This window comes from Hemitrygon akajei, chromosome 1 (assembly GCF_048418815.1).
Source record: "Hemitrygon akajei chromosome 1, sHemAka1.3, whole genome shotgun sequence".
NCBI classification, from domain to species: Eukaryota; Metazoa; Chordata; class Chondrichthyes; order Myliobatiformes; family Dasyatidae; genus Hemitrygon; species Hemitrygon akajei.
The window spans coordinates 31095238-31121259 of record NC_133124.1 but is presented as its reverse complement, the minus strand read 5'-3'; the positions used below and the strand labels follow the sequence as shown (position 1 = coordinate 31121259).

The 26022-nt window shown below is 39.4% G+C and overlaps 1 protein-coding gene across 5 annotated transcripts in view; it reads right to left on the bottom strand.

Annotated features, from left to right (window-relative positions):
* The window catches only part of LOC140725192 (junctophilin-1-like), a 153607-nt gene that overhangs the window by 121418 nt on the left and 6167 nt on the right, over positions 1-26022 (bottom strand). For all 5 annotated transcript variants that reach the window (XR_012098298.1, XM_073040335.1, XM_073040327.1 and 2 more), the window contains exon 2: positions 10980-11739. Coding sequence is in view for 4 of the 5 variants with exons in the window: in XM_073040335.1 (XP_072896436.1) it covers positions 10980-11739 (760 nt within the window). In the remaining variant the exon portion in view is untranslated. The remainder of the gene's footprint in view (positions 1-10979; positions 11740-26022) is intronic.

The window sequence follows — 26022 nt, the reverse complement described above, 5'->3', positions numbered from 1 at the left end:
TCCTGCAAACCTTCCTGGACCCTCTCAAATACCAGTACGTCTTTTTTTTTAGACAAGGGGCCCAAAATTGCTCTCAATACTTTGTGTGGTCTGACCAATGCCTTGTCAAGCCCCAGCATTATATCCTTGCTTTTGTATTCTAGACCTCTCAAAATCAATGCTAACATTGCATTTACCTTCCTATCACCTCTCCATTTTTCCGTAGGAGTCAAAGGTAATAATGCTTCAGCTCCTGTTACTTAAGACAGTCTCTAAGGAGCTGCAGCTCGGTGCACTTTATGCAGATGCAATTTCAGGGAGACCGGAGATCTCCTGAAGTTCCCACATCCCACACAAGGAACATACCACTACCTCCGGACCCATTCTCAGTGCACTGGCTATGAACAAACAGAAAATAAAACTTACTTACAACCTCTGCCTGTGCTTGCCCAAGTCTGTTCCCACCCAAAGTTAAAACAAATTATTATTAATATATGCTACATTATTGGCAATTATCATCAGTTTCTACTTAAAGAAATGTGAGGCTCACTTTCACAAATGGCAGAAGAATTTAAGAGAAAGCCACAAGTACACAAGAGTGAAGAGAAGGATCAGTTGACAAGGGGGGTGGGGGCAAAGTAAACAGTGTATGAGGAAGCTCATGTGGAACTTAACTATTTGCATAGGCTAAATGGTCAGTTATATTTAATTCCAACATTTAACCTTTTGTGGTGTCCAGAACTGTACCATAGAACTTCATTTCCAATTTGTAAATATTTCACACAGCTGCAGTTTCTTTTGTAGTCAAAGACACCCATTTACATAGCAAAGTACCACGTATTTTGTTAAACCCCTCAGCAATCCAGCCTGCTGACCATTTGCAACAGTGAATGCACTAGATTGCTTTGCTCTCTGCGTGTAAACAAGTACAGTTCAGATTATATTTCCCTCTCAATACTGCTTCTCCTTAAGTTCATAGTAGATTCATTAACAGAGTACACGTCACCATATACTATCCCAAGATTCATTTTCTTGCAGGCATTCACAGTAGAACAAAGATGTACAATAGAATCAATGGAAAACTACAAACAACCAATGTGCAAAAGACAAATTGTTCAAATACAAAAATAATAGTGAAAATAATAACAATAAAAATAAATAAATAATACTGAGAATGCAAGTTGCAGCATCCTTGAGAGTAAGACCACAGGTTGTAAAATCAGTGTAGTGTTGGGGTGAGTGAAGTTATCCATGCTAATTCAGGAAGAGCATAATTTTGCCCCTGTACGCATTAGCATTCACTTCAATCTCTCAACTATGTGATCACTTGTCAAGTATGAATTTTTATAATGTAGAGAGCAGTTCTCAAGTACAGCACTTTCCTGCCATTTCATTAAAATACAAACTGACCAAGAATCATAACCAGGACTATTGGACTTCGTAGCCCGCAGAACACAACGAATACCCATTGCATGTACAAAGAGTCTGGCTGGAAATTTAGCCAGAGCCACAAACCTGAGTGGTTAGGATGGTAGAATTGCCTGGTGTGGTCTAACTCTCAGGCCACAATTAGGAAAAAGTGGTACTCAAAAAGCCTCAGCGCTTCAGATCATTGGCCTGGCTACTATGGGCATAAGGTGCTTCCTTAAGTAAAGCTACTTACTTCTGCAAGAGCTAATAGTATACAGGCTCCCACCATCGGTTTCTGCAGCTGGTTGTGCCATCATGGAACTATGGACATGTGGGGCTAATTAGCCAGGAATATTCCCGCTTTCCTGGGGTAATGGACTATTTTTCAACTTTGCAATTTCCAAGTACAAGGCTTGTTCTGCCTCCTGTGGTAGAGTCCTATTCAACTTTGGTGATTTAAAGATGGAAACATGGGAACAGAGGGCTCTTCTTTACTTTCATGTTACTGGCATTACAGAATTCTCTCCCCAGGAAAAGTCAGCCTTGAACCACTTGAAAACAAATAATTGAAAGTTACATTTAATTAAATTCACTTTGGAGATTGTCCCACTCTTGCAAAGATGTTAACAACGACCATGAGGTGGTGGGTGGATTCAGAATACTGCATTCCATCAACATCATGGTATATTCACATTAATAAAATTAACTAACATTTTAGAGAGTATTTATTTGAAAACAGATCAACGAAAAAGGTGTTCTCATTTTCAACATCATCTTCATAAAATGTTATGAAAAAGGCGCATATTTCCTGTCAAAGATAATGAAATTGTAAGGCTGTGGCATTTTGGCCTAGCTTTGCCAGAGTTATTTACAATGCAGTTAAATTCTGGCACAGTGCTTGGTGTAAGATATCGGGGGTTTGGGAGTGGCTGGCAGAAAAGAAGAAAGCAAAATGACATTAATGTATGCATCTTATGTGGCAGCTTTAAGTGCTTATTGCAACCCACTGCGACTCAATTTGGACTGAATATCGAAACATATTTTCTTGGAACAAGGATTAATTCTATAGTGAGTGCAATGCTCATCAGTAAAATCTTTAAGTATCTCATATTTGTCTTGCTTTGATCTGACTTATAACTTGTTGTACAGCAAAGAGTTGAAGAAGGAATTCCATTCAAATGTTGGAGCCATCCCAGAATATGGTTTTGCTGCACGCTTGGATTTTAGATAAGCTCCCAGAAGGTTCAGTAGCTTTCCACAGTAACTAATGCACTGGAATTGATATGATAGATTAATTTTAAAAGATTCTCAAGCCAAAGTGGGGCTTTGATGCTGAACTGGGATTCATGCCATGGAACGTCAGAGATCTGTCATATGAAGTTGGTTCTCAAACAGAGATAGCTATTATTGTATACACAAAGTAAAGGAAGCACACAATGAGGATGGTAAAAATGCCAAACATTGAAAACACTGCTGGAGTTAAACTATAAAAGTGTTACATTAACAATCACAGATAGAAAATTGCTCTTCATATGTTCATATATTCTCAAAAATCAGAAAATTTTCTTGGTACCATGTTTAAGCCACAGGATACAATACATCTGAGAACTTAACAGAAAATTATGTGATTGATAAGGACTGATTTGTTGCTGTATTTATTACAAGTAAGCAAGCAAAATATAATTGCTAATTTTCTACAAACACCAAATGCTAATAACTGTGAGAATGAAGCCCACTGTGCAATCCAGGGCTACATTTCAGAGTTCTAGAGATTTCCAAACTCATGATCTATAATCGTTATCTTTAATTTTGGTCAAATGACACAGGCCCTTCAGAGACAACAAAAGGTTGTCCCATTATGAATTTAAACAGTGAATGAAACAAGGTCCATTGGCCCCTCTGTCATTGGGCGATATCATAACAGATTTAAAGTTGTCCTCCGCACTACTTTCCCACTCTTTTCCCAATAACCCTAGACTCCTTTAATGAATATCTGTTGACCTTCACCTTGAACATATTCAATGACTCCACCTTTCCTGCTCTTGGGAATGGAGAATTCCAAAAACACATAATCCTCAGAGACGAAATCCACCTCCCGAGGGGACACTGGATTATGTAGAGGGACAGAGACTTTAAAAGAGACAAATGGGGACAGTCAGCATATTTTGCATACCACACTCCCGAGGAGACACCGGATTGCGTAGAGGGAGAGAGCGCTTAAAAGAAGCGAGAGGGAACAGCCAGCTCCTCTTGTGCACCACAGTTCAGAAGGAGACACTGGATTGAGTGTAATTAGGAACTTGGTAAGGACTAATAAAAAGAAGTAAGTTTTGAGCAGAGTGGTCATTCTGTGAGTGGGCCAGTGTTAGAGTGGGGAGTTGAGGCTTTGGCTCATCAAGACTTAGAGGAGATGAGAAGCAAAGGTCATATGTAGACTTTTTCCCATTACTTACTCTTTATTTCTTATTGCACATTTAGAGCAGTGGGGCTGCCAGACAGGATACTGGCATGCTCCTCTTGTGGGATGTGGGAAGGCAGGTCCTTGATGACTACACCTGCAAGAAGTGCATAGACTGGCAGCTTCTAACAGATCGTATTAGGTAGGTGGCGTTGAATTGGATGAACTCTGGATCATTCGGGAGGCTGAGGGGTGGATAGACAGGACATACAGTGAGGTAGTTATATCCAAGGTGCAGGACACAGGTAAATGAGTGACTGTCAGGAGTGGAAAGGGGATAGGCAGCCAGTCCAGAGTTGCCTTTCCCCTCAAAAATAGGTATATTGTTTTGGATACTGTTAGGGGGAGATGACCTAGCAGAAGAAAGCCACAACGATCAGGTCTCTGGCTCTGTGGCTCAGGAGGGAAGCAGGAAGTAGAGGCAAGCTGATAGGAGATTTGTTGGCTAGATGAAGATAATGGAGGTTCTGTGGAAGAAAACAAGATTCAGGAAAGTTTTCGTGCCTCCCGGGTGCTACGGTCAGGGACATCTTGGATCGGGTCCACAGCGTTCTTAAGTAGGAAGATGAGCAGGTAGAGGTTGTGGTCCACCTCAGTATCAATGACATGGGTAGGAGGGGTGACGAGTTCCTGCAAAGTGAGTTCAGGGAGTTAGGTGTTAGAATAATAGACAGGACGTCCATGGTTACGGTCTCCCATGCCACAAGCTGGTGATGCCAGAAATAGAAAGATCACACAGTTAAGATCATACATAGCTAAGGAGATGGTTCAGGAGGGAGGGCTACAGAGTTTTGGATTATCGGGCTCTCTTCCAGAGAAAGTGAGACCTGTACAGAAGGGACAGCTTGCACCTGAACTGGAAGGCAACTAATATCCTAGCAGGAAGGTTCGCTGGTGCTGCACAGGAGGGTTTAAACAAGAGCTGCAAGGGGATGGGAACCAGAGTGCTAAAACAGATAGTGGAATGTTTGTGGAGGAAGATGTTAAACTTACACACAAAATCAGAAATCAAAAGGTCAAGCATGGTGGGACTAATGTTCTGAGCTATGTCTATTTCAATGCCAGGAGTATTGTAGGTAAGGCAGATGAGCTTAGGGCATGGTATTTTGACATTGTAGCCATGAGTGAGACTTTGTTGCAGGAGGGGCAGGACTGGTAGCTCAATGTTCTGGGGTTCTGTTGCTTTAGCCGTGATAGAGCAGTAGTGATTAAAGGGGGTGGGGTGGCACCACTACACAGGGAAAATTTCAGGGCAGTGCTCAGTCGTGACAAGCTGGAGGGATCATCTAATGATACTTCATGGATAGAACTGAAGAATAAAAAAGGTATGACCACTTTAATGGGATTATATTAAAGATCACCTGACAGTCCACAGGATTTAGAGAAGCAAATTTGTAGGGAGATTGCAGACTGTTGCAAGAAAGATAAGGTTGTGATAGCAAGTGATTTTAACTTTCCATATATTGATTGGGATGCCATACTGTAAAAAGGCTAGGTGGGAAAAGAGTTTGTCAAATGTGTTCAGGAAAGTTTCCTTAATCAGTACATAGAGGTCCCAACTGCAGAGAATGAGATACTAGATTTCTTATACGGGAATGAGACAGGGCAGGTGACAGAATGTGTGTAGAGGAATACAATGTGTCTAGTGATCATAATGCCATTAGTATCAAGGTGAAAAAGGATAGGTCTGGCCCTCAGGTTGAGGTTCTAAATTGGAGAAAGGCTAAATTTGATGGTATCAGAAAGGATCTGGCAAGTGTGGACTGGGACAGGTTGTTTTCTGGCAAAGTTGTACTTGGTAAGTGGGAGGCCTTAAAAGTGAAATTTTGAAAGTACTGAGTTTTGTATGTTCCTGGTAGAAAAAAAAGGCAAGGTGAACAGGTTTAGGGAACCTTGGTTTTTGAGAGATATTGAGGCTCTGGTTAAGAAAAAGGAGATGCATAGCATGAATAAGCAGATAGGAACAAATGAGGTACTTAAAGAACATGAGGAGTACAAGAGAACAGTTCAGAAGGAAATCTGGAGGGCTAAATGAAGACATGAGGATGCTCTAGCTGACAAAGTGAAGGAGAATCTCAAGAGTTTCTACAGGTGTATTAAGAGCAAAAGGATAGCAAGGGACAAAATTGGTCCTCTGGAAGACCAGAGTGATAATCTAAACGTGGAGCCAAAAGAGATGGGGGGAGATCTTAAACATATTCCTTTGTTATTAACTGTATTAACTTGGGAGACAGACATAGAGTCTTTAGATGTGAGGCAATGCAGCAGCAAGGTCTTGGAACCTATACAGATTACAGAGGAGGAGGTGTTTGCTGCCTTCAGGTAAATCAGGGTGGATAAATTACCAGGGCCTGACAAGGTGCTCCCTCAGATTCAGTGGGAGGCTGATGCAGAAATTGCAGGGGCCCTAGCAGAGGTGGTTGAAACATTTTTATTGACAGGTGAGGTGCCGGAGGATTGGAGGAAAGCTAATGTTGCTCCATTGTTTCAGTAAGGCTCTTATTTCCTGAGAATAAGTCAGGAAATTATAGGCCAAAGAGCCTGACATCAGTTGTGGAAAAGTTATTGAAAGGTCTTCTAAAGTACTGGATTTGTACTTGGATAGATAGGGGCTGTTTAGGGATAGTCAACATGGCTTTGTGCACAGTAAGTCATGTTTTACCAGTCTCGTAGAGTTTTTTGAGGAAGTTACCAGGAAAGTTGATGAAATAAAGGCAGTGGAAATTGTCTACATGGACTTTAGTAAGGCCTTTGACAAGGTTCCACATGGAAAGTTGGTCAAGAAAGTTCAGTTGCTTGGCGCACAAGATGAGATAGTAAATTGGACTAAACATTAGCTCCATGGGAGAAGCCAAAGAGTGGTTGTAGATGGTTGTCTTTCTGACTGGAGGCATGTGACTAGTGGTATGCCACAGGGATCAGTGCTTTGTCCATTGCTGTTTGTTATCTATATCAATGATCTGTTTGATAATGTGGTAAATTGGATCAGCAAATTTGCAGGTGATGCTAAGATTGGGGATGTAGTGGATAGTCAAAACTTGCAGTGGGATCTGGACCAGATGGAAAATGGCAGATGAAGTTAAATGCAGACAAGTGTGAGTTGTTGCATTTTGGGAGGACCAACCAGGGTAGGTCTTACACGGTCAGCAGTAGGGCAATGAGGAATGTGGTAGACCAGGGATCTGGGAATATGAATCCATAATCTCTTGAAAGCGATATCATAGGTAGAAAAGGTCATTAAAAAAGCATTTGGCCTTCATAGATCGAAGTACTGAGTACAGCAGTTGAGATGTTATATTGAAATTGTATAAGACGTTGGTGAGGGCTAAGTTGTAGCATTGTGTCCAGTTTTGGTCACCTATCTACAAGAAAGATGTATATAAGATTGAAGGAGCGCAGAGAAAATTTACAAGGACGTTCTCAGGTCTTGAAGACGTGAGCAGTAGGGAAAGGTTAAATTGGTTAAGGCTTTATTCTCTAGAACATATAAGATTGAGGGGAGATTTGATAGAGGTATAGAAAATAATGGGGGGTATAGATAGGCTAAATGTAGGTAGTTATTTTCCACAGAGGTTAGGTGATGACTACAACTAAAGGCCATCGGTTAAGCAAGACAGGTGAAATGTTCAAGGGGAACTTAAAGGGAAACTTCTTCATTCAGAGGGGTAGCGAAGGCGTGGAACAGCTTGGCAGTGAAAGCGGTGGATGCGGGGTCAATTTCAATAGTTAAGATAAATCTGGATAGGTACATGGATGGGACAGATATGGAGGGATTATGGCCAGGTCCAGGTCAATGGGGAGTAGTCGGATTAACGGCTTGGCACATACTAGAACAGCCTATTTCTGTGTTGTAATGGTCTATGACTGTATGGCCTCATCTCCATTAGAAATGGACAATCCATTATTATGAGATGGTACTCTCTAGTTCTAGTTTCCTGCATGAAGAGAAGTCATTATCTCAGCATCTATCTTCAGAATTTTCTGTGTTTCAATATGATCTCCTGTCATTCTTCTAAGCTCCAATAAGCACTGGCAAACATCACTGATGAAATAGCTTTTGCTATTACTTTCAATTGTATTCAAGTGGCAAATTTCAAGCACCACAGCTCAGGGCCTTCCAACTTCTCAAACCTCAGAAAGAACCCAGTATGAGTGTGGAAATGTTGAAGGCTGGAATAAGTGCCGCTGACAGAACGAGAAATTCATACATTTTGTTGGAATAGATCAAATAAAATTAATATTTTATTTTGAGATACAGCATGCAACAGTCTCTTCTGGCCCAATGAACCCTTGCCTCTGAACTGAACCCGTGTGACCAATTAGACTACTACTAACCCACAAACTGAAGCACCTGGAGGAAACCCACCTGGTTGTGGGCAGAAATTACAAACTCCTTGCAGACACCGGTGGAATAGACCCCGAGTTACTGATGTAGAAACAGCGTTACACTAACTGCTCTGCTACCACGCTGACCCTTTTCTCCCAAACATTGATATTTATTGATGCTGTCAAGACGAAAACTAAAGTCGTTATTTAGGTTCATCAGTGTCACAGGCCTAATACAAGTATAGTTCATGTGGGCCCGTGTAAGGAAGGGAAGGTGGGACACTCCAATTTTTATAAATTTTTTATTAAAATCAGAATTTGGAGACATTGTGTTAGGAGCAGGACATTTAGCACCTTAAACTTGTTCCACCATTCAGTTCCATAACACACAACTCGTCACTTCTGTAGGCCTTTGTACCATTACTGAAAAAAACTTCCGTCATTTTCCCTAGTAATTCCAGTGACTTTTCGCAATCAGCCTAGTCTCAATGAGGCTATTTTTAAGAGGTGTTTTGGATATCACTGTAAAAATCTAGCTCTACTTTCCAAGGTTTACAGTGTTTTGTTCTGATTCTTTTCTATTATTTAATCCATTGAATGCTTTAGTCATCTGGGTTTCCTGTTAGTCTCAATTCTTGATTCAAAATAATATGTTTATGTCTCATAAAAATAATGCATCTTTCACATCAGTTATTTCAGAATAAGATCTTTAACAAAGACGAAGGTCTCGCTCGAAGAACTGGAATATGACTGTAAACAAGGTGGGACAGCAGAAACCTGATTAGTTGAGGACTAACCAATCAACAGAGACAGATGACAGGAATTGAGTATATATACCACCGGACCTGATGTGCGTAGGCATCATCCTTGATGAAGATGGTGGAATTTGTCATTGAAACATCAGTTAAAATTGACACCTGTACTCGGCTGGAAGCCCGAGAAGAGTCATATATGCTGGAAAACCATGAGATCCTTTTTCAATAAGACCACTAGTTCAATGGGCAAAGTGAGAGAACAACTATTACACCTGTCATGATCTTATTGGATGATAAGACATCGGAGCACGTTTAGGTCATTCATCCTATTTAGTCTGATCCGCCTTTTAATAATGGCTGATTTTATCACTTCTCGGTCTTTTGGCCAGGATCAAGTGTAGTAATAATGACTGATTTATTTTTCCTCTCAAGTTCATTCTCCTGCCTTCTTCCCACACCCTTGCTAATCAAGAACCCATCAATCCCTGCTTTAAATATAATCTGGACAGATTTATTATCACTGTCTTATATAACGTGAAAATGACTTGCCCTCCACAGTCACCTGTGGCAATAAATTCCAAAGATTCACCCGTCAGCCAATCTTCTAGAACCTGTTCTGAAATACCTTAGGCTCCTCTTGTTTAGCAGCTTCACGTGCAGTACCTTGTCAAATGCCTTCTAAAAATCCAAGCAAACAACGTTCACCGGCAGCAACACACACAAAATGCTGGAGGAACTCAGCAGGCCAGACAGCATCTGTGGAAAGGAGCAAATAGCCAATGTTTCGGGCCAAGACGCTTCATGCTGCCTGGCCTGCTGAGTTCCTCCAGGATTTTGTGTGTGTTGCTTTGGATTTCCAGTATCTGCAGATTTTCTTGTGTTTGTGGACATCCACTGACTCTCCTTTGTCTATCCTGCCTGTTACTTCCTCAAAGAATTCCAACAGGCTTGTCAGGCAAGATCTCCCCTTAAGGAAATCATGCTGACTTCAGCCTGTTGAGAAAAAGACTTAACATAAATATGATAAAAATGTTATAGGACGTCATTACTTGTTGCAATGTGAAGTAACCTGACAAAATTAAAATTAGAGTCAATAATGCATTGGACCATTTGATTGCATACTTGCAAATAACACTTCTTTTGTCATCTGTTAGATTATGAAGCTTACAAACGTTCTCAAACTAGTCCCAAACCTTGAGCACATAATGTAAATCCTATAATGTACTAGGAAATAAGCAAATTTATATATAACCATATATCAACTACAGCATGGAAACAGGTAATCTCGGCCCTTCTAGTCCGTGCCGAACGCTTACTCTCACAAACAGCTTTCAAAAGCCAATTCAAATGGCTTTCAAAATCCTTTAAAAAAATTATTTGCTGTAATGGTTGCAAACCTACAATTTTTGCTTTCCTTATTTGTATCATATCATCAATATTATCCAATTTCACTTTGTAGTACAACTGTAATTTTCCAAATGGACAAATGAGGAACTTCAGCTTCACAGTATTGGTCAGGCAAGGACAAAAGTGGTTCAACAGAAGCAACATTGTTTTATGGGCAAGAAGTGGAGCGATCCCATTGCTATTCTCACCCATGGCATAAAATAGTTTAGTCAGCCAGCCAATGTGTACAAGTGCAAAGAAAGTCCTGAAAAGAGAAATAATTTTGAGTAACGCAAATGAAAACCAGTTCTCCATGAGTTAACTTCAGTTAAAGAACAATACATTAAGAAACCAGAAAAGTAATATCGCTAAAATATGCAGCCTCAGGCTGAGAAGATATACAGTAATTGCTGAGTCATACATTTTTAAAGAAATAGAACTTCAGAAGCAAAAATATTCATCTTTTTTTTGTGAATCTGCATTCCTTCATTAAATTGTTACAATGAGGGAACAACACAAAAATGGTAAGAAACAAATCTCATTGTACTTTTTATCTTAAATATAAATTTTGAAGTTATTTTCTGATTTTACTTGTACTAATAATGTTTAAAATAACTTCAGAATTTAGTCAGAGCACACCAAAGCATTACTGTATGATTACTCACCTTGAAGCTGCTATATCCACCTTTGTTCTGGCAATTGCTGCAGCTCGATGTGCTCCTTCTATTGCTCTCTCCACTTTTTCTTTAATTTTGCTGGTTCTAATGGGTATAAGGTGCTTTTTCTTTCCTCGAACCAAAATGTTATTTTTATATTTTCCCTCTTCTTTTGTGCCATCGGGAAAGGTAGTACATCCATAACCATTCCTCTGATTATTCAACCATTCTCCCTCATACTTCATACCATTTGAACGTTCACTTACACCAAACCCACTGCGTTTATCGTTTTTCCATTCCCCCATATACGATTCGGTTGTAGTAGCATCAACGTGATCTTCTATTGGTAAATATTCAGAATCACCTTCTCCAAAACTGATTGTCGAATTAGCATCACTATTTGCTGAACTTATTCTGCTCATCGACGCTTCGCTCCGAGCAGAGCTGCGTTTGCTGGCCAGAGATGACTTGGACTCAGATCTTTTGAGCTTTAGATTTCCCAGGAGCGATCCTCTTCTGAAAAAGCCCTTTTTCTTGCCGGTCATTAATTCTGTGTCGCTGTGAAAGGTGAGGACAAACCCACCTCTTGTCCCGGCTGGACTATCTGCAGCTATATCGTGTAGAATTGTGCCATTGCTCTGTTCGCTTCGAAGAGACGCTAGCGAGGTGCGTAGCGGTGACCGGATGACAGTAGCCATTCCAAATGGCACACTCTGGCGTGCACCGTATCCGTGGCGCATTCCTCCAGCCCATTGTCCCTGGTACGTTCCTTCAGAACATGGATTAAGAAGGAGTTACAATGCGCAATTAAGCTCAAATTTTAAAACACCCAATAGAAAATGCAATGATATTCAAAGCCTGTTTTCTGATAATTTAGTCACTTTTACCGATCAAAATAAATTCTTGGCAAATATATGCAGTCTTGTGAATGAGTCAAACAGAAATCTGAAACTAGAAACATTTAATATTTAGTATGTCTATCGAAAATTAGAATCAACTTAATAACTGTTCAATGGTTCCATTTAATATCAGAGAATGTGTACAATATACAGCCTGAAATTCTTGCTCTCCGTGAACATCCATGAAAACAGAAGAACGTCCCAAAGAATGAGTGACAGTAAAAAACGTTAGAACCCCAAAGCCCCATAAGAAAGACCATGATCTGTGTAGTACACTAACCCCTTCACCCAACAATTCGACATATCACAGACTCTCTCATTCCCTAATAAAGGGACAGACAGGTGTCACCCTTTCACATTCTGAATGCTCTTTTCTTGCTTCTAAAATTGTTTACATGATTTAGTGTGACTATTAAATATCATATTAGAATCAAACATTTTCAAAGTTCATTAATCAGGTCTGTAAATTTATATTTTGGTATGATGATTATCACAATTACCAACTGAAATGATATGTGTCAATCTATTGCATGACTATTTCTCAAATAACAATTCAAAATGAAGGGATGAAATCCAAATCCATAAATATAGGCAGGACTAAAATCTACACTACAATGAACTTGCTGATTTTATGTGATATAGCCATTTAGTAATCATCAGATCACTTGCTATATTTATCATTATGGGAACTAGCCTCCCCAGCATCGACGACATTGTCAAAAGGTGGTGCCTCAAATAATCCAGACTGCCACTTATTTGGGACAACTCAAAGAACAAAAGCTAATTGAGAAATCAGCCAGCATTCCCTTCATTTATTTGGGGTGCTATGCCACTTAGATGGGGCAGCAGACTGTTGCCAAACAGTTTCTAACTAGCATCAGGCGTATGCACTTGTGTCAGACACTACACTGTGCTTAGAACGAACAGTTTTTAAACAGAGTCAATTGTGTCCACTTGTGTTTAAAGAGACTTTTGTCACTGAGAGCTGGTGAGAAATAAGAAGTAAGATAATTCAGAACTGTTCTGCACACTGCTGTTTCAGGAACTCAGGCTTGGACATAGCAGAAATGGCCGGGAGTGAAAATGAAATGATTTCACAACTTCAACAAGTTATATCCATGAAGAATTTGAAGGTATTGACAACCATCTTGAATGTTACAATGGAAATGAAGATTTGGAAGAAACAATCATTGATGGCATTATATGAAGGTAGTCCATTATGTACATGGTGTCTGCTCCGATTCTCTTCATTTACAGTCAATCAAAAAAACATGGCAATGTACAGGTACACTGGATGAGTTCCTCCATCAATAACAATTAGGAACTAATACACAGTTTTATAGTACAGTAGTATGATTGCTAGTGCATAATTGGGCCAAAATGTACTAGTCCCAATGTGTCCCAATTAACCAGAATCTACTGTATTTCTTATTGTAATTTATACAATGCCTTGAAAAAGTATTCAACCATACAACTATGCTCGCATTTCACTGTCTCGTTTTCTAAATTTACAATACATAAGTAGTATTTTTTGAGCTAATCTACAAAACATTGTGCATCATGTCAAATCAGAAGAAACATTACAAAACCTGTCAACAATTTACTAAATTTTAAAAGTCCAAAATTGTGAAAAAGTATTCACCCCCTTTGTAATTACTACTATGCTAACTTTCCACAGGTGCAATATTTTGCCTTACCAATTCACCCGATCTGCTGATGTAGAAAATTGGAGGGTCATCTGTTTTCAATGAATTCATAGGAATAAATTCCCCGTCACTTTGTAAGGTTCAACAGTATGGCGGATTTTCAACAGACCAAACCAAAATGAAGATAAAAGAGCGTTCAAGACAAGTCAGGGAAGTGATAATAGAGAAACACAAATCTGGGGAAGGGTACAAGACCATCTCAAAGCCACCAGAACATACCTTGGAGCTCAGTGCAGTCCATCATGTAGAACTGGGAAATCTATGAAACCACAGCCACAATGCCTAGGTCAGGACACCGCTCTAAACTTAGTCGCCAGAGGCGAATGGCACTTGTAAGAGAGGCCAATAGTCTCTTTGAGTGAGCTGCAGAAGTCAATGGAGGAAGGTCTTGCAGTTGATGAGATTAAAGTGGAACTTTTTGGCCTCAACAGTAAGCACTGTATGTTTGGCATAAGTCTAATACTGCACATCAGCCAGGTAACACCATCCCTACTGTAAAGTATGGTGGAGGTAGCATCACACTATGGGAATGTTTTTCAGCATCAGGGACTGGAAATCTGGTCAGGATTGATGGGAAGATGAATGCTGCTTAATACAGAGAGATCCGAGATAAAAACTGGCTAGCCTCTGCCAGAAAGCTGAAACTGGGGAGGAAGTTCATCTTTCAGCAGGATAACAGCCCAAAGCACACTGCCAGAGCAACCATGGAGTGGTTTCGAATGAAGAGAATTGATGTCCTTGAGTGGCCCAGTCAGAGTCCTGACCTTAACCCAATCGAATATCTCCGGGATGCTGTCCACCCCCCCCCCCCCCCCCCAATTAACCTGGCACAGCTTGAGCAGTTTTGCAAGGAGGAATGGGCAAATCTTGCTCCAATACATTGTGCAAAGCTAAAAGAGACTTATCTAAAAGGACTACTAAATGTAATGACTGTGAGAGGTGGTTTAACTAAGCACTGAGCAAAGGGAGATGAAAACTTTTTAAACTGCTGACATTTCAGTTTTTGAATTATTTTTTCCATGCTTTACTATTTTCCATGCTTTTTTGGGCTCTACTGTGAAAAAAGGAGCAGGTGATCCACAAATAAATATTCTCAGTTAAATTGGTCAAAATCCCCGGTTGTAATACTCAAAGGGTTGGGGGCTGAATACTTTTACAAGTCACTGTAGCTTTTTAAAGTATTGCAGTGTGGCAAAACAACTAATTTCACTACATTTATCAGTGACATTAAAGCTGATGCTGATTCTTTATCTTAAAATGCATAGAGCAATCTAAATGTCAATTAGTACTAACTAGAAATTCATCACTTTGTCACATTTTCGACAATGTTCCACTTAGTGTTTCCCATTGGTTGGGGTCAACCATGGATATTATGTACTAACTAACTACGCGATACCCCAGCTCGGGCGTTACAATACTGAGAGCAAACTATTGCCCGTGCAGCAGGCTCCCCCTCTCCGCACAGCTGACGAACCATAGAAACAGCAGAGACTGATACAGTTTGGCTCTGGAGGCATCGCAGGAGCAAACAACTGGTTTTATGGCCCCTTTGTTCCTTATCCTGTCGGTAGAAACGGTTCCACCCGGTTTAGTAATTAAAGCCACATGTGAAGTTCAGGAGCTGGACTTGGTTGACAGAGTCTATTTGGAGATGCACGCCATTGTGACTGCATTTAATAAGTAGTGGGAGATTACCCCACTAATTTAGAAGATTGAGGGGGGATCTTACTGAAATGTATAAAATTCTAAAGGGATTGGACAGGCTAGATGCAGGAAGATTGTTTCCGATGTTGGGGAAGTCCAGAACGAGGGGTCACAGTTTAAGGATAAAGGGGAAGCCTTTTAGGACCGAGATGAGGAAAAACTTCTTCACACAGAGAGTGGTGAATCTGTGGAATTCTCTGCCACAGGAAACAGTTGAGGCTGGTTCATTGGCTATATTTAAGAGGAAGTTAGATATTGCCCTTGTGGCTAAAGGGATCAGGGGGTATGGAGAGAAAGCAGGTACAGGGTTCTGAGTTGGATGATCAGCCATGATCATACTGAATGGCGGTGCAGGCTAGAAGGGCTGAATGGCCTACTCCTGCACCTATTTTCTATGTTTCTATGTTTAATCCCCTTCTACCCCTCCCCCCCAGCTATGACAACCTCAAGGCACCAGTATCTACCACCTTGGCAGAATCTCGCTACATCTAGGCGAAAGATAACACATGATGTACTGCAACTGGGTGGTGGTGGGAGTTCTGCAATCTAGGCAACCTGGACTGTGCTGACTAAATTAATTTCATATAAGCTGTGAAATAAGCTGCTCCAGTAATTCAGTCAGGTATATTACAGTATTTTAAAATACATACCTAAAAGAAGTTCCAAAGCAGTGCCCTTGACTTTCACAGATATTATGCAAAGAGTATGTAGTATCTTTAAGAATTCAGAATCATTTTAAATCTCAATTTGAAGCCGCAAGTACAAATCTTATCTGTCATCTTTCTGCAAAGTTGTTCATTAAATGAAAAATATTAAATATTAAAGCTGCTTAAATACATTAACCACTTCAGAAGCAAAATCTGACCATTCCTCTTCTATATTAGTGAATATTAAGTGTATTTTCATGAAAATACACGATATACTTTTTTGATTACACCCTGTTAAATATTGTCATATTGAGTTTATCAAAGCAACTTTGTAAAGGAAACATTTTTCTATTTTTGTTTTATTAGGAAAATGTAACGGATGCTTTAGTTTTCGTAAAAGCTTGAGGAAGAAGCCAATGACATTTTAAACATTACTGTGTTTCAGATTGTGCTGCAATAGAACACAAAAAGAGATGTCATCACTCCATGGTGCGCTTTTACTAATTCTTGTGAATCTCTCGGATTGAACTACAGAAGCACTACAAAAAATTAATTATATTACAAAGATGTAATATAACATTGGTTAGAACAGCATGGAATCGAGACACTCTGATAATACTTATTTGTTGGCACGTCTGAAATACTGAGCACTTCACTGAAAATAATTAATTTCCTTCATATCTGAGTGGATTGTGTTCTGCTTTGGAAAGATCTTGTAGCCAAAACAAAGTTTTGGAAATGTATCAAAGTTGTTATGGTACCTTCTTAACAAATTATTAAAATTAGCAACAAGGAAAGCTCATAAGGCTGCCAATGACCAATCAAGATATTCCTACGCTTACATTCACTAGCTTCAGAAATAAATTTTGTTACATATCTACTTGTGATTGTATTTTAACGTTGATATAATCCAATTATTTACTGTAGTCAGCTGAACTAACTTGTAGTTAACCATTTCCTTAGAAATGAATATTACTGTAACTGAAAAACAAACCTTGGAATTTGGGCTATATATTATCGTTAGAATTATGAAATAATTTCAGCTTTATCTTTTAATTCTTATATTCATATTAGATGATACAACAATTTTATATTGCTGAATATTTTGCCGTTCCAACAAGCTCCATGGAAACCATTATGTAATAGGCTGCATATAATGTATGATTGGATGATCTGAACAGAGGAATCATTTCAGATTAATGAGGAAAGTAGGCTGGGTAAGGCATATGACAGGCAGACAGAGAGTCAAGGGATATCATACCACTATAGGGTTTGCCTAAAGAAGCTCGTCACATTTGACTTCCAATTTCTAACACTGAGAGACATACAGGAGTACATTGAAAGCTTCAAGGAAGGAGGTGAATATGCTGGAGAGAGTGCAGAGGAGATTCACCAGGATGTCATCCAGATAGAAGGATTTTGGTTTTGGGGGAGAGATTGGATTGGCTGGACTTGTTTTCTCTGGGGTGAAGGAGGAGAGGGTGATCTGATGGAAGTATACAAACTTATAAGAGGCATAGTTAGGGCAGAGGGTCAGAATCTTCCCCCCATAGTCAAAAACAAGAGGGCACAAGTTCAAGGTCAGAAGGATCTTGAGGGGAAAGGCTTCGTTTCACGCAGAGAGTGGTCAACATCTGAAAATACCAGATAAGTCGCTGGAGTCAGATACAATCACTACGTTTAAGAGTAATGCAGACATTTAAATTGGCAAGCCATTGAGGAATAAAGACATTGTGGGCAAATTGGATTAACGTCAATGGGGGAAAAATATTGATGTAGACATGGTGGGTTAGAAAACCCATTTCTATGCTATACAAGTTTACAACTCCAATGGTAGACTACAACAAAGATTACCGTAATCAATTTTTAGTGTATATTCAAAAACTTTTCTCTCAACACTTTCACTACCCCAAATCTATCACATACCTTGCTTGGTTTCCACTTCAAGACCAACATTTATTTACTCCACTGTCTTTGGTCTCCATGTAATTACTTTTCATAGTTTAGGTAAAAATATCCTTCTGTATCGTGGAGATATACCCCTCTTAAGCAGGTACTTTACTTTCATGATGTACAGTTGATAGTCTTTACCCATTTAAAATCAGGCCTTTGTTGAAGCCTTAATTCCTCTCAATACTACCTTGATTATTCCAAAGGACAAAATCAGCTCAGAAAAAGATCATGTTGCCCTTATCCTAATTTATCAAATTGTCCCTTACCCCTATTGATGCACCATCAATAACTCTCTCTGAGACATAAAGGCAAGATATCGTCTTTTATTGACTGGAAGAAGGAACAAGCAGTGGTTGACCACCATACTACATCCTGGAGACAGAGAGGCCGGGCTCAGGCCTCAATCGCCTTTATACAGGGGTCTGTGGGAGAAGCCACAGGAGCAGTCAGCAGGGGGCCTGTCCAGACAGGTATCTCATCAATCTATGATGAATCCAGCAATATCTAGATCTTAACAATTCTCATATTTGTTATTTGACTGTTCATTGATCTTGTCTGTCCAGTTACCTGTAAGCCAAACCCTCTGAAAATATGCACTTTCCAATTCTGACCTTCAGCTGACATGGCTTAAACTCTGCAACTGCTTCAGCAAACTTCTCTGCCTCTCTACAACTCTCTACTTGCTTCAAGATCTTCCTTAAACGTACATGTTTAAACCGGTTTGGATCACCTGCACCAAGCACATCTTGTTAAATATGCTTCCATGAAGGAGCTTAGAGCATTTGAATGGCTTAGCATTTCCAGAAAAGTGTGAGCCACTTGCCAAGGCCATTCTTCCACAAGGCAAGTCTGAAATTGCACTTTGTGGATCCTGTGTCAATGCCCTGCCTGGTGCCAGCTCGACTGCCCACAGAGAGGCCCTGTGAGGGGTCAGGGTTTCATGTGCATAATAGCTGTGAGGCAGAGGGTAAGGAAGTAGAGGTGGGAAAAGAGGGCAGGGCTTAAAACATGTCATACAGACTAAAGGCCAATCAGAATCAGGTTTAATATCACCAGCACATGTCATGAAATTTGTTGACTTTGCGTAACAAGTAGCTACTATAGCTCACAGCAAGTATATATATCTTAAATAGTTAAATTAAATTAAATTAGTGCAAAAATAGAGATTAAAAAAGTAGTGAGGTAGTGTTCATGGGTTCAATGTCCATTCAGAAATCTGATGGCGGAGGGGAAGAATTTGTTCCTGAATCTTTGAGTGTGTGCTTCATATGTACCTCCTTCCTGATGGTAGCAATGAGACCAAGGCATGACTTGGGTGATGGGAGTCCTTAATGATGGACGCTGCCTTTTAGAAGCATCCATCACACTCTCCAACTTAGTTAAGCATCTCACCTACCTATTGAGTTCTTCTGAATTCTTTAAAACGTACAAATTTTTCAAAAATTATAGTATTTAAATTTAAATAATTGGAAGCAATTAAAATACTTAACTAAAATTACATTTATTCTGAAAATGATAACTTAAACTAACCTACTTGCAATGGAAACACTGTTCCTGCTTCAGACTTCTCTCCAGATACGTTGTGGAAAATTACCTCAACTCTTCTGTCAGGGAATGAACTGCAAAGGGCAGTGACTGGCAGCCAGCAAGTGCACACTTTTATATTCATGTGGAAATCTGGACCTTGGTGCTTTCATTTGCTCACAAAATTCCAAGCCATTCAATTTTGTTAGTTACTTTTTACATACATTTTGGATTCTTTTTAATATAAACATATATTTTATTTTAGCTATGTATAACAGAGTAACAGTTAGAGGCAGAGAAAACATTCACCCACACAGCTAATTTATCCACAGTATTCTCATGAATTCCACTGAATTCCAATGGAATTTGTCCTGTTTCTTCTTTGAAAACAATGGCTTTTATTCTGCCATCCACACGCCTGCTAACTATTCTGCATGCTAACTTAGTCATGAATAAAAGAACATTTTAAAGTGCAGAACACTTTTTTTTTATTTCACGAATATGGTTCACCTAACTGAATTCTGCAGGTAACAAAGAAAAGCTCCTTTGGATCAAACTGATCATGAATTTGTAAGGCCAATTAGAAATTAAAAACTGGAGGAGAAATCTCTACAGTGTCCATGACATTAACAGCAGGTAGGTTGCACAAAGAGATGTAGAAAGGTCATCAACTCATGAAGCTAACACTACTTTTCCCTTCAACAACGCTGCCTTACTGACGAGGATTTTCATCTTTTATATTTTTATTTGAGGTGACCTGAAGGTTTTGGTGGAATAGTTCTAGCTTGTGTGCTTGCTTGTTTATGAGTTGTGCAACTTTGCTGCTGATGAGTAGAGATCTGAAGCCTAGCTCGAAGGAACACAATGAAAAGTCAACATACTAATAATTCACCAGTTCGCTTTTGTAACTCAAGCTAACTCTTAACAGTCTTTTCAATGCTGCAAGGAATTTCTCTCATCTTGCGTTTTGTTATACGAGCTTGCTGGGAAACAATGCAGTTGAAAGTTTAAGGGTGGTCTATGTTGACTTTGCTCAGCCAACACCTTTTCATGGTAAATATTGCTTGCAATGCACTTCCTGTTAGTCACTGTCCATTACGTTGCTGGTGTTTAGGGCAGCAATGAAGGTCCTCCATCTGTGTTTGTTCTTGGCCATATATCGTTGCACACAGTTGCAGAAGGATTCTCCATTGCTGTTTCTGTAACAATTTTTTTTGACCAGTCAGGATTGTTAGCCCTGAGCTGAATCTCCGAAACTGGAGGACCAGTGGACCACTCTTAGTCTGGCCTTTACCCTTTGATCTGTCTGGCATGGGTGACCCTACCAGGAGCTAAAGCATAAAGCCCTGACTCCAGCCAACATGCAGTAACTCTCCAAGTCACTGAGGCACGAAAACCTGCAAACCCTACAAGGTTGTGGTCCTCTTGAAGGACACGTTCTGTTATTTCTGTGAAACATTCTGTGGCAAAGTGATACTTTCCAAAACTCCCATTCAATATTTAAATCTGTCATTATGAATCGTACTCCATGTAAAATTCCACAGGAATATTATGAAAACAAATGTTGTCCCATTCCAAGCAATGTGGCATGCCCTCTTTTCACTGTTACCATCAGAGAGGAGGGACAGAGCCTGAAGGTACACACCACTTTTTTTATTTCCTATTTTGTTGTTGCATGACTTATGTAACTAATATATAGTGTGTATATATGTGTATGTACGTACACACACACACACACACTTTCTTTCTATTATTATGTACTGCTGCCATGAAGTTAACACATATCAAGACATATGCTGGTGATATTAAACTGGATTCTGATTCTGACATGCTCTGATCTTTCACTTGTGACGGACAATATCATGAACTATAATGATAGAATTAAATATAAAGGATGGAAACTTAATCATACACAGAATTAGCTGGTCCTGCTCTTCATTGTCAGAGAGCTGTGTTATGCAAAGTCAATGAGGAACCCTGTATATCTGGTTATGAAGTGGCAATAATAAACACTTGGGAGTGGGGTTGCTGTGCCTGCCCCATTGGGTGGAGAATGTTGCTCAAAATAAGGATCATGGGAGCGATAGACCAACAGAACTTGTGTAGGAAAGTGAATATAATTATCTTTCGCATTTTTAATTTCATCATACATATTAAAACTTTAATGAAAATCCAAATGAATTTAAAATTGACTTGATTGGAAGAGTTGAGTGGAGACGGGTAACAGTCTTTGGAATTGTGTCATAAGTTTCAGCTCATTTCTGGTGGTTGCTTTCAAAAATCCTTTCAGGGTCAATAATGTTGGCTATCATGTTCAAGTTTAAGTTTGTTGTCATCTGACTGTACACATAAACAACCAAACAAAACAATGTTACTCCAGACCATGGTGCACCCACAAAACATGTATCACACACAGCACATAGACATCTACAGCACATTACAGGCCCTTCAGCCCACAGTGTTGTGTCGACCATGTACACTAGAACACGTACCTCCAGTAAGTGTTAATGGTTTACCAATCAGATGTAGGAACATTCACCACTGTTATTTCCTTCTGTCACATGGTGACATAGGCAATAAAATATTACCACAAATAAGTTAATCGGATATAATTCAAAGTGCATGTAGTGCACAGCACTGGTAACAGTAAACAGTTTGCTGTCCTAGTGACGAGATCTCAGTGGCATTAGTCTCACAGCCTGAGGGAAGAAGCTGCTACCCAGTCTGGCCGTCCTGGTCCTGATGCTCCTGTACCTCCTTCCTGAAGGTAGTGGGTCAGACGGATGGTAGGGTACAACGTATACATCACTCCCAGTAAATGTCACAATTGGGGGAGGGGAGGAGGGAGGCTCAAGTGATTCTCTTGGCGGTTTTTACTATTCTCTGTACTGTCTTGTGGTCTGATGCCTTTCAGATTCTGAATTACATAATGATGCAGACAGACAGGACACCCTCGATGGTGCTCCACTCCAATATTGTTAGAATAGGGTTGAGAGGCCTAGCACGTTTCCACCTTCTGAATGCAGTTGGCCTAGCAATGGCAGTTTTTGCACATTCCAGTTTGGGGGGAAAAGGTTCCTGAAAAAAATGTTAGGCTTCTTTATATGCATAATGCCTCACAACCTACCTACACAGTGTTGGTATACTCCTGTTATACATGGATGTCCATAGTTTATCTACACTTGCTGACCACTTTATCAGGCACACCTTCACATCTGCTTGTTAATGCAAATGTCTGTATCAGCCAATCATGTGGCAACAACTCAATGCATAAAAGCATACAGACATGGTCAACGGTTTCAGCTGCTGTTCAGACCAAACATCAGAATGGGGAAGAAATGTGATCTAAGTGGCTTTGACAGTGGAATGACTGTTGGAGTCTGATGATATGGTTTGAGTATCTCAGAAGCTGCTGATCTCCTTGAATTGTCACTCACAACAGTCTCCAGAGTTTCCAGAGAATGGTGTGAAATACAAGAATTACGGTCGGTGAGCAGCAGTTCTATGGGCGAAAATGCCTTGTTAATGGGAGAGGTCAGAGGAGGATGGCCAGGCTGGTACAAATTGACATGAAAATGACAGTAACTCAAGTAACTACGCATCACAACAGTGCCGTGCTGAAGAACATCTTGGAGTGCACAACATGTCCCACTTTGAAGTGGATGGGCTACAGCAGCAGAAGACCATGAACATACACTCAGTGGCCACGTTACTAGGTACAGAAGGTACTTAATAAAGTGTACACTGTGTGTAGGTTTCTACTATAACAAAATAGCTTTAGTTCAAAAAAAATTTATAAACATTGCGGACTCTTTCACACCCAAATTCCAGCCCCATAGTCTCTCCACCACAAAAACATACTTTTATTGCTCCATTCCAACCTCAGCATATTTGTTGTTGAATTTTTCATACACATTTTCATCACCTCATACACTACTGAGTGATGTCTTTAATTATCCAGAATTCTACACTGGCAGCCAAGCCTCCAGTTCTCCAGGATCCTAGAATGACAGCCATACCTTCTATTCTCTGGTAGTCCACATTTTGGAATTCCCTTCACAATGCCTGTATCTCCAACTCTTTCTCCAAGATCCTAGCTAAAGTTCACCACTTTGATCAAGCTTTTGACCATTCCAACAGGCATTCATTTTTTTGATTTGGTACATGACCTTGCCAAGAGTGTCATTTTCATTACTTTAAAGGACACTTGTTGCTAACTAAGGTGAAGTTGTGTCATAACCCAATATAGGAAGAGATATGATTTGTTTACTATTGTTCTAATGCAACAGAAGACGTGGGAATGAAATTCTACGAAATGTCATTGTGTGGAGGAAGATCCACAGGTTCCCTTGATGAATACTGTAAAAAGAGGATATTATCCTGTTCTTATTTGGATCTCATATCTTGTGTCCCGAGGTATTTCAGCCTGCTACTAATTTCCTTAATTCCCTGACATAGACTGAAAGAAGATTATAGCTGGGAGCTTAAACCCCAAGGATACACATTGCACCAAAAGGATAGGCAGGAATAAAGAAGGGGTGGCATAGCTCTGTTGGTAAAAAATGAAATTAAATCTCCTTCTACCTGAGGCCATTAACTTATCAATCACCCCGATGAGTTATTAACTTCAAACTTTCTGCATAATCACTCAAAGAGTTGAACTGCACGTGCATGTAACGTGCGCTGTATAACTCATCTCCTTCTACCGTAGGCCACGAACTTATCAATCACCCATCTGTGGACACTTTCTGGAGGTCCAAGATCCATATGCTCCACGACCACTGGACTGAGTGTGTAAATGTAGGAGGGGACTATGTTGAGAAATAAATGTGCTAGGTTTTGTAAAATTGACTCCCTCTACCTTGGGCCACAAATTTATCAATCACCCCTCGTATCATATCGTGAGCAGATTTGGGCCCTTCTCTTATAAAGGATGTGCTGAAACTGGAGCAGGTTCAAGGAAATTTTTCAGGATTAAACAGCTTGTCATATGAAGAGTGTTTGATGGCTCTAGAGTTCAGAAGAATGAGGGGTAATCTCAGTGAAACCTATTGATTGATGAAATGCTTTGATAGAGTGGATTTGGAGAGGATGTTTCCTATGCTGGGAGAGTGTAAGACCAGAGGGCACAGCCTCAGAATAGAGAGACGTCCTTGTAGAATGGAGACAAAGAGGAATTTCTGTAGCCAGAGAGTAGTGAATCTGTGGAAATCATTGCCACAGACAGCTGTGGAGACCATCTTTATGTATATTTAAGGCAGGGGTTGATAAATTCAGGGAATGAAGGGATACCAGGGTAAAACAGCAGATTGAGGCTGAGAGGAAAAATCGATCAGCCATGATGAAATGGCAGAGCAGACTTGATGGGCCAAATGGCCTAATTCTGCTCCTATATCTTATGGTCTTATAGAGCTCTATTCAGTCATGGTGAGCTAAACCAAGTGCCTGGAAAACTATCTTGGACAAGATAACCTTGTTCTTTGAAAAAAAAGGGATTAAATTACTGTGTTAGAGTAAATTTATAGAAGAGTTTAATATGCCACTGCATATTAAAAAAAATCTAATATGCTAATGTATTCTTCTTGCTCCTGAAAATTCCACATACTTCTTGATCTTTAAGTTATTAGTTTAAGCCTAATTTATAAGATGCAACAAAAAGGTATTGTTAGGAGAAATTAAAAGCATAAAAGGAATTAACAGGTTATTTCCAATGTGTGACGATTTAGTGCAAAGCCTCATTTTGAATTTTCACATTTGTCTTGCCCACTAAAACTTATTTTTGCAGAATATAAAATAACAACTTAAATGAAAACAACTAATATCTTTTTATTAGCATCTTAAAATCCTAATATATAGTTAGGATGTATCCTATGTATAGTTATACATAAACTTCTCAACTGCTTTCCTAATTTAGAACTAATCAATCATTTTATTTTAAAGTATTTTGTCCAAAATATATTTTTGCTGATAGTAATCTTTATTACTATTACTAGTTAGTAAAATATAATACTGTCAAAAATATGTTCTTTAAACTCAAATTCTCACCCTAAATTACTGTTTTCTAAAATTTAAAAGAAAACATTAGAACATGTAGCCAAATCCAAAGAAATCCTGTTTCTATGGCAACATTGATTTTTTAGCATTGCTTTGAGACTAACTAAGACAAAAATATTCACTTGTTTTAAGGATTGAATTACCAAACAACCAATGGGAAGAATTTCATGGTCAGCAAATGCAATGTAGATTTGTGCCCATTCCAAAATGTCAAATAATACATCAACCGATCAACATCATGTTGACCTCAGGCAAAGGGAGAAAGTTACTGATGGAATTAAAAATCTGCACTATACTTAAAAAATTTGTTGGTTGTAAGCTTTAAGATTTAATATTTAGTGAATGGATGTGTTAAAAATAGTAATTTGCTATAACATAGTCATTGATCCCAATGAGAATATGCAAATTGACATGGAAGAAAAATTCTAAAATTGATCATAGTTTCAATTCAAATTCCCAACAATGACAATTCTAATGGGGTTGAGATACACAGTTAATTTTAATCATATTCAGAAACCTGTCAAGAATCAAACTGCTCAAAGCTACACAAACTTGCATGGATTAA